This window comes from Castanea sativa, chromosome 11, assembly GCF_040712315.1.
Source record: "Castanea sativa cultivar Marrone di Chiusa Pesio chromosome 11, ASM4071231v1".
In the NCBI taxonomy this organism is placed as follows: Eukaryota; Viridiplantae; Streptophyta; class Magnoliopsida; order Fagales; family Fagaceae; genus Castanea; species Castanea sativa.
In genome coordinates this window covers 59,343,429-59,352,714 of record NC_134023.1, presented here as the reverse complement: position 1 = coordinate 59,352,714, position 9,286 = coordinate 59,343,429, and the positions used below count along the sequence as shown (strand labels likewise).

General features: G+C 33.1%; 1 protein-coding gene across 1 annotated transcript; it reads right to left on the bottom strand.

Annotated features, from left to right (window-relative positions):
- Window positions 1–449: 449 nt before the first annotated feature.
- Window positions 450–7,434, bottom strand: LOC142616828 (E3 ubiquitin-protein ligase ORTHRUS 2-like). Its single transcript, XM_075789594.1, has 9 exons — window positions 6,988–7,434; window positions 4,414–4,946; window positions 3,812–3,937; window positions 2,175–2,274; window positions 1,997–2,058; window positions 1,779–1,881; window positions 1,409–1,553; window positions 1,051–1,268; window positions 450–806 (listed from the first exon to the last, which is right to left on the bottom strand). The coding sequence occupies exons 1-9, from the start codon at window positions 7,432–7,434 to the stop codon at window positions 450–452; spliced, it is 2,091 nt and encodes a 696-aa protein (XP_075645709.1).
- Window positions 7,435–9,286: the final 1,852 nt, after the last annotated feature.

Below are 9,286 nucleotides of genomic sequence, written 5' to 3'. Positions count from 1 at the left end.
ATTTTTTTTTTTTTTGGTTGCCCTTTTTCAGCAAAAGTTTAAAATTATATCATACCTGATCCCAACTAAACCAAACCCCCAGGGGACAAACTTGTGTAATAATCCTTTTTAATTGTTGTCAATAACAGATCAAAGTCAATTTGAATGTTTGGACATCCCACATGAGATAGCATTTGGGCACATCAACTCCTGGTCTATGAGGAATTGATGACTTTTAATATAATTTTTTTTTTTAATTTCGATTCCAGGATGATCAAATATAAAGAACTTTTGAGAAAATAGACAAATTGACATAATTCAAATGCTATTGATAAAAAATGTATTTTTAAGGATAACCTTATTAATACATTGAACTGAAATCTACTAGGTGAATGAGTTTTTAGAGCTGGGGAAAAAAAAAAAAAAAACTATATGAAGCTTTCATTGTCCAAAGCAAACTTGATGGTCCGTTAAACTTTGCTCTCTGCAACAGGATCTTGTAATTCTTCACCGGCAGCTTTTTCAGGTTCCGAAGGATCAACGACATTTTTTCCATCATCAAGTTGCTTACAGGATGTACTGCCCTTCTTTCTACCACGTTTTTGTGTACATTTGCCACTGGTCTTTTTCAGCTTTTCTGTTTGCTGGATTTCACTTTCAATCTGACCTTTCAAGTTATTTTCTTGGGCTTCCTCCACAATTTCATTACTCACATCGACTCCTTTTGCCTTCTCATGGATGCCATCAGCTTCTTCTTTTGACTCCTTATTTTCCTTTGCAATTTCGCGTTGTAGTGATTCTATCACCTCCATCAGTTCTCTGTTAACCTGTGACAGAAACTTGATGATCATCAATAAGATCCTGCAACTCCTTGCAATTTCAATCAAGAATGCAACCAAAAGAGATGGATCACAAAATATAAGATTACATGACTTGTCTCAACTAATTAAATATAAGATCCATCTACTAATGTTCTTATTGCATGCTTTTGTAATCAACACACAAACATCACATGCACGTAAGTTGAGTTGAGCCTCAACGCAATGCTCAGTTAATATTTGCCTAGCATACCTGGGGGTTCTGAAGAAACTCAGCTATGTCATTTGAACACGAAGGGCATTTCATGATGTTCTTTTGTGCTCGTAATGTTCGTCTGCCTTCACATGTCCTCTGCCTCACGAAATTTTGACCAGCAAAGGCACCCTCTAGGCAGCTTTTGCAAAAGTTATGAGCACAAGGGGTAGTAAGTGGAGAAGTCATCGCCTTCTTGCAAATGTAGCAGCTACACTCTGCTCGGTCAATTACACAAATGCACAATTTTACTTTGTAGATAGAACAATATAGTGAGGTAAGAGAAGATGATAATGACTACATGAAAATTAGGGAGGAACATACAGCTTGTAAATGTAAATTAGACAAGAATAGAAACCTTTTAGAAGTTTCTCTTTTACAGACTTATTTTGTGCTTGCCGTTTAACTTTCTTCGTTCTCTTCCCTTCTTCTGAACGTCCATAATTGGCCCGCTTTCTACTACATGGTGGAGGTTTCTTCCACATCCAGCAACCTTTTTCCTCCTGAGAATCCAAGTGGAACATTTTAGGACATTTGAAAATCAATAACTCACATCTAAGTTACAAACCATAAGAACACCACAGGAAGATTTAGAGACTCCTAGGAAACCATATTGTTTACTTACATAAAACTACATAGATATCATGGATTGCACAAGGAAAAAAGAAACGCAATCAATGGAGAAAGAGCCCTCTTTGAACACACGAGGTAAAAGAGCATTAGCTTACATCATAGTCCCATGATGGCGATTCCATCCTTTCAGTTATGTCAATCGCAACATTTAACTCCTCAATGACGGGCAGTGGTCTTGGACGGTCTCCATGAACATCACTGTTGATTTCATGTCACATACACAAAAGTCACAAATCCACAAACATTGAGAGAGAGAGAGAGAGATAGAGAGAGAGAGAGAGAGAGAGAGAGAGGTATGATGGAAATAACAAACCTTGTCCATGGGGCAGGAGCATTGTCACATCTAACAAAAAGATATCTACATACCTTAAATCCCTAATACAACAAACACTCGTTAGTAAACAAGTTCACCAAGAACACAGCCCCAACTGGTTATCCCAGTGGGGTTTTTATTTTTTATTTTTTATTTTTAACAATCACAAGCATCTTACTTTAATCCCAGTTTTCCGCCAGCATTTCTCAACTCTGTAAATCCCATCATAACGTAACCTTTTTTCAGGGGCATAAGAAGAGCGTTTCTCCTTGTGAGACCTGCCCACCAAAATAAAAAGAAAAGAAAAGAGATAAATGTTCTGATAGAAGTGGAAGAGCATACCTTCGAAACAACCTCATGCAATAGCAACAACCAACAAGTTTCAAGCCAAAAAAATAGTACCTCATAAAATAAAATAATCTTCACTAAGGAACTGATCACAAACAATATTGACAATTCCTAGCCAGTAATTAACAAAATTTTGACAAGTAAAAAGGGTTGACCCGACCTTATAGGGAACTTTTTGCAAAGAGAAAATACACCACTACCTGCCTAATTAGGGAAAACACAATATTCATTTTGTATATGCTACCAAAAGTCATTGGTTGAAACTATGATTATTTTGACTTTGAATCACACAGACTTAAAAGAATATATGATTATGATACTTGGACATCCATAGCAATGAGCCATTGTATTTTTAAGTGTTAGAGATATATTAGCTCATTAGCTTAAGTCCAAGCTTAATTTTACTTTGTGTGCAAGCCAAGTTTCCTACTTGTACTAGAAGTCTTTTAGGCTAGGATTTAGTCTACTATATATACACATGTTATGATTTATTGTAACACAGGATTTGTACGATACTTTAATATATTATTAATGTAGCCTTTTAGGGTTTCCTTTGTGGATGTAGGCCGTTAGGCTGAACCATGTAACCCTCGTGTGTTATTGTGTTTTACACTTTATGCTTTCGCTTCCACATCCATACTAGCATATTCAACATAGTGTATCAATGCTAATATTTAACATGGTATCAAAGCCACCTTCCTATGACCATGATTTTGTGTCCTTACGGAGTATGAAGAGCAATCTTTGTCTTCCTTGGTGTTTCTTCGCTGCGTTCATCTTCTTTGACTTCCCACTGCTACCGTCAAATCTCTCCAGTATAGTCATGCCACCGATAGAAGTCGTATAAACACTGCAACATCATTGCCTTCCTTGAACCATCGTCACAGAGCCAAACTTCATTCAAGGGATCTTCTCAACCTTATCAAATCTCAAGGTTTCATCAAGCTTTCATCTTGAATTTGAGAGGGGGTGTTAGAGATATATTAGCCCATTAGCATAAACTCAAGTCTAATTTTACTTTGTGTGCAAGCTAAGTCTCCTACTTGTACTAGAAGTCTATTAGTCTAGGGTTTATTCTACTATATATACACATGTTATGGTTCATTGTAATACATGATTTGTACTACACTCTAATATATTATCGAAGTAGCCCTTTAGGGTTTCCTTCATGGATGTAGGCCGTTAGACTGAGCCACGTAACCCTCGTGTGTTATTGTAGTCTATACTTTATGCTTTTGCTTCCACATCCATACTAGCATATTCAACATGGTGTATCAATACAAATATTTAACACTAAGTTCACTGTACTGCTTAATCCATAAGAAATCAAGATTTGATATCCAAGCAGGTCATTACATAGATTTTCTACATGCAAGATAATTCAATAAAAAAAAAACTTTCCAATTACAGTCCTAGATGCAGTTGCATACTACCAATAATATCATAAAGTTCATTAACACGACTCACCTCACCACACGAACAGGATAACCCATCCGGCAACTTAGTCGTAATGCCTCATTAGAATTTTCAAACTGCTGATCAAAAGAATGTTCCTTGTTTGTGCGTTTATTGCCACTAAGGTCCCTTCCACCACTGCATTAGAAGAAGGGAAGGGTTGGGATAATCAAATGATCAATCACATTTATATATGTGACTGAACTATGAAAAAATTTTAATCATAGACAAACAAGCAACTCCAAACAGATACAATAAACTTGCGGAATTGAGGAAGTTAAAAGCTTATTTAGCTGAAATTGAATACTTTTTGCCAAGAGTATTGTAAATAAAACTAAAAATATTTGACCTATGAATATTAACAAAAAGTATAATGGAACACATGCATAATAGAAAATATAAACTGAATAGTAGCAAAAATAAAGTGAATAATAGAAAATATAAATTGAATAGTAGCAAAAATAAAGTGAATAATAGAAAAGGCTGCATTTTTCTACCAATGCCAATCGCAACCTAAGAATACACTTCAACTCATTAAATTTTCTTGTGAAAAGCAAGCCAGTAGTAAAGCTAGAATTCAAGTACAAATGTCAATGGTATAGACAAGAGTATACCTCCCTGTGTATAGGAACCATTCGCCATGATCCTCATCGTCTTCATAGCCTCCAGAGAGGGTCACTGATTGGGCACCATGCTTTGACTGCCCAGCAATACCTGAAATATGAGGATTGTGTACACCCCATTGCCTACATTCAAATCTATTTTCCCAAGTCTCCCCAACCAACACACCTTGATTTCTCATCGGATCATTTTCTGGGAGAATTGGCCCAAAATGATCCATAGGTGTAGTCACAAATATTTTTCCACTAGCTGCATTAGCATTTCCCGATTTTACTGATCGTTCAGTCGAAAATGCCTTATCTGGGCGATCTTCGTTACGGATAACAGGATAATCCCTTAACATCCCAACTGCAGCATTGGCTTTTGCCATCTTTGCAATTCTTATGACAGTGACAAGTGTAGAGTTTATCAGAGGAAGTCTTGCCATCTTTGGTGGGATTTCCTTGCGACAATTTGCACAGTTGCGTTTGCCTTGCCCTATCCATTTTGTGAAACACTTCAGGCAGAAGTTGTGACCACAAGGAGTCTAAAAAGAAGAAGAAAACCTTGAGGTCATTAACATGCACCAAATACAGAAACTTCCATCAAAACCGTTTCATTTTTATTTTAACCTAAACACATGAATAAAGGAATTGATTCATCACCAATAGACTTCTATGGAAAGAAGTAAAGTAAAACCATAATGCTGAATTCAAATATAAGTAATTTTAAAAATATTATAAATTTTACTACATATACTTTACGTTTGTTATTATAGAAAAACTATGTAGAGTTTACATATCAACGTAAATACAACACAAAAAAATAATAATTAATAAAATTATTTATTATGTTGATGATACAACACTAAGAGTACGTTTGGTACACTGAATATAGATTACATTAGGAATAGTAATCTTTATTATTGGGAATAGAAGACATTGTAATGAAATAACTAATTACTATTCATAAGTTTGGTTATTACATATGAAAAGCTTGTAAAAGATGATGTATAAGGAAACTTTATATTTTTGGAAATATATTAATTTTAAAATCTATTATATGCACTAAGGAATAACTATTACATCAATTTTAAAAAAGAATAGCTATTCTTCAATTTAAAGAATAATTATTCTAATGTAATAACCAACCCATGTAATAAAGATACAACTAAATGACCAAATTGATATTACACGTGAATGACTATTCCATTACAGGAGCTATTACAGCGTACCAAACGTACCCTAATTATATTCATTGAGATGTTAGTTTATATAGTTTTTGTAATAAAACGGTAATACCGTTAGCTTTTTATTTTTTATTTATTTTTTATATAGGTAGTAGAACTAGTAATACTGTTAATATTCTTTTTGGAGTAATTTTTAGGCACTCTCGGAATATTGTAAATAGTGCTTCCTATTCTTACATTCATGATGAGGTTCACTTATTAAATTCATAATAAAGTCCACTCATTAAGTTCATAGTAAGATCCACTATGAGTGTGAAAAGAGGGGGACATTATTTCGTAATACTCCAAGAGTACCTAAGTATTTTCCTCTTCTGGAGGATAACGATATTACTGGTTTTAACTATCTATAAAAATTAGAAAAAAAATGCCAATTATATTTATTGACATGTTAATTTATAAAATTTTCGTAATAAATAGCGTTAGCATTTTTTTATAAGTTCACGTTAGCATTTTTTTTATAAGTAATAAAATTGGTAATACCATTAATATTCTTTTGTAGGTAGTAAAACTGGTAATATCGATGACATTTTTTCCCTTTATATAAATTGTAAATCCGGTAATACTGCTAGCATTTCTTTATAGTTAGTGCAACTGGTATTACCGTTAGAAATTTTTTTAATAGATAATAAAACCGGTAATACCGTTAGCATTTCTTTTTTGGAAAATTCTTAGGTAGTCCCGGAGTATAGTGAAATGGTGCTCCCTCCTCGCACATTCATAATGGACCCCACCATGAATTTAATGAACGGACCTCACCATAAATGTGAGGGGAGGGAGCACCATTCTCTGTGCTCTGGGACTACCTAAGAATTACTCTTCTTTTTTAATAAATATTGAAACCGGTAATACCGTTAGCATTTCTTTTTTAATAGGTATTAAAAATGGTAATATTGTTAGCATTTTTCTTTAAATATGACATCATAATTATGAAAGGCAATCTAGAATCTAGATTTGATTCATTCTTGAACATTTAGTGGACTGAGATAGATATAGCATTATAATTGCTCATAAAAATCGATTCTAAAAATAAACATCAAAATATGAAAGAGCCTTAGCCTAGTAAAATCCACTTAAAATTGGGGTTTCCTAAGTCCTGAATCATTTCTATTTCAAATAGTGCCCATAAACAAAAGTAAACACGTTTTACCACAGAATTTGTCAATAGTATACATGCATGTATGCTATGAATTCTTTTGGTTTATTGAGAAAAACAATAAAAAATAGATGATCAAGCATGTTCAATAAGAATAGTGAAAAATTAAAATAGAATTATGAGTATGAAGCGCGTGTAATGAGACCAGTAAAAAATTAAAATAGAATTATGAGTATATGTACTAACCGATACAGGTCTTTCCAGTAATTGCATGCAGAAGGAACAGTTCAGACCATCGAGAATACTGAGGAGGTTGTCATCACTGTTAGTCACCTCCTTATGATCTGACGGTCCCGCGTCTTTACATAGCAGCTGCTGCCTTCTCTTAGCCTTCTCACGTTCAGTCAACGACGAGTCTGTTTCGATTGCGCAAATTGCGGCGATAAGGCTGCCGGAACTCGACGATTCTCCAGCGCCTGAGACAGGAACCGGGTTTGCAGAGAGCAAGGAACAATCAGGGCAGTCCCATTGGAGAGTATCGGCTAAGGAGTTGGGACGATCAGAGAGGCACGTGACGTGCCACGGCGTGGCACATGTCTTGCACGTGAGAGATTCCTCAGCTGTGGGCTTGTTCTTGCAAGCCATGCAAGTGCCTTCACCATCACAAGGAAGGTCGTAAACTTGTTGAGCCATTTGGATTTGCGAGTGTTTGGACTTTGGGATTTTCAGGCTTGAGTGAGTGTGGGATTTTGTGGGAGGAGAAGCAGGTATTTGTAGAAAGTAGAGTAGGAGCGTTTTTGTTTTTTGGATAGACTTTGAACAAATTCACTTTTCCCTCTACTTTCTTTTCATCCATAAATGGGAAATTTTCCTAGCATGGCAATTGGGTGAAAAGGTGCTGCTTAGCTCACTCACCAGAAATGCTTGACCAGTAGTGCATGCATGTACTCCAAATGTTAATGTGTAATATGGGAGGTTACAAACCTGGGATTAAATTAGTTTCCAATAATGTTTGGATTCCATATTCAATTATAAAATTTTATACATGATTTTTTTTTATATAATTATAATTGATATTTAATAAATTATAAAATGGTAAATAACAAAATTTAGTTACAAAATTAGTTATAATTTAAAGTTACCTTACTCAATATCTTTTTATTGGAAACGAATTTTGATAAATCCATCATTGGATTATATCTTCTTCTTATACTCTTCGTGCTTGTAAAATTTTTAGGAAATTAAAGATCAATAAATATGTCATCAATAAATTGTTTAAATTGCAAGTTTTTGTAGTTTAAAATTATGCATAAAATATAAGATTAAAGATTATATAGTAAAAAATATCCAAATGACATAAACTTTGACATGTGTATTTAGAACATAAAAACATGCAATTTAACAGTTAGATTTTCAAAATATATAATAATGTTTATTTTATTGTGTAAGGTTTTAACCTTAGGCTACAACCAATTTTGTAACTAAACTTTGTTCATTATAAAATTGATTATATATCACATCGTAATTGATTGGTTCTTTATTATTATTTTTAAATTAATGAAAACTAATTAATAATAAGGCTTGCCTTTCAAAAGAACCCTTCTCAATTAATAAAAACTAACTATTACAATTTAAAAAAGCCGAACTTGACTTTAAATATTTAAAGAGACCTAATAAAGTAGGTAATGTTAGTTTGATAATCTGAACTTCTCTTAATAGAAGTAGTTTTTTTGATCACGAGTTCGGTTTCTGTTTTGTACTTTTACATATTGAAATGTTACGCGTGTCTAAACATAAACAAAGCACGTCCATTTCACATTCATTAATACAAATCCTCTGTAGCATTTTTTATATTTCACTTTATATTTAATCAAACATAATTTGTCATGTATATGTTTAACTTTTCATATAAAATAAAATAATAAGCTTAAAATGGAAAGAAAAAATCAATCCCTTTCCATAGCATACTATAATTGATAGAACATAAAAAAAAAAAAAAGTAGTATTGAAAATTTGTATTTGCATTTAAGTGTCCCCTAAATGGTACAGAAAAAAGTAAAGGCCTTTACTTTTTCCTTGATATCATATTTTTTTCTTTTCATCATCCCCCCTCCCCCCCCACCCCCCTGATTTTTACATCAACAAGTGGTGCTTCTTGTATCAAAGCATTGTTCACTTCAAAACTAGATTATTTAACAAAAAGTAAATCTAATTGAATTGCTAGTTATTCAACACGTTATATAAAACATTGTTTATATAAATTTTATAATTTAATATCTTTTCTAATTGTAATGTAAGTTATAGTTGTCTACACTATTATAATTGTATTAAAAAATAGGAAAATTACGTTAATATTTGATTCTCATTTTTTCAAGTAAGACATAAAATTTCATTCTAATATAGTGAACTATGACCGAAAGATAAAAAATAAAAATACAAACTTTATTATTATTATTATTATTATTATTATTATTATTATTATTATTGAGATAGTAGGAACTCTTTTTCTTGAAGATGCTTTCAAGTATTAGATTGCACATCTAGC

Bases quoted from the DNA above. Each gene is read 5' to 3' on its own strand.
- LOC142616828 (XM_075789594.1), bottom strand. From the start codon at position 7,434: ATGGCTCAACAAGTTTACGACCTTCCTTGTGATGGTGAAGGCACTTGC. The intron at 4,947-6,987 runs GTTAGTACATAT...TCTTCTTTTTAG, and splicing joins TACTGGAAAGACCTGTATCG to ACTCCTTGTGGTCACAACTT. The intron at 1,554-1,778 runs GTAAGCTAATGC...TTGGATTCTCAG, and splicing joins CGCCATCATGGGACTATGAT to GAGGAAAAAGGTTGCTGGAT.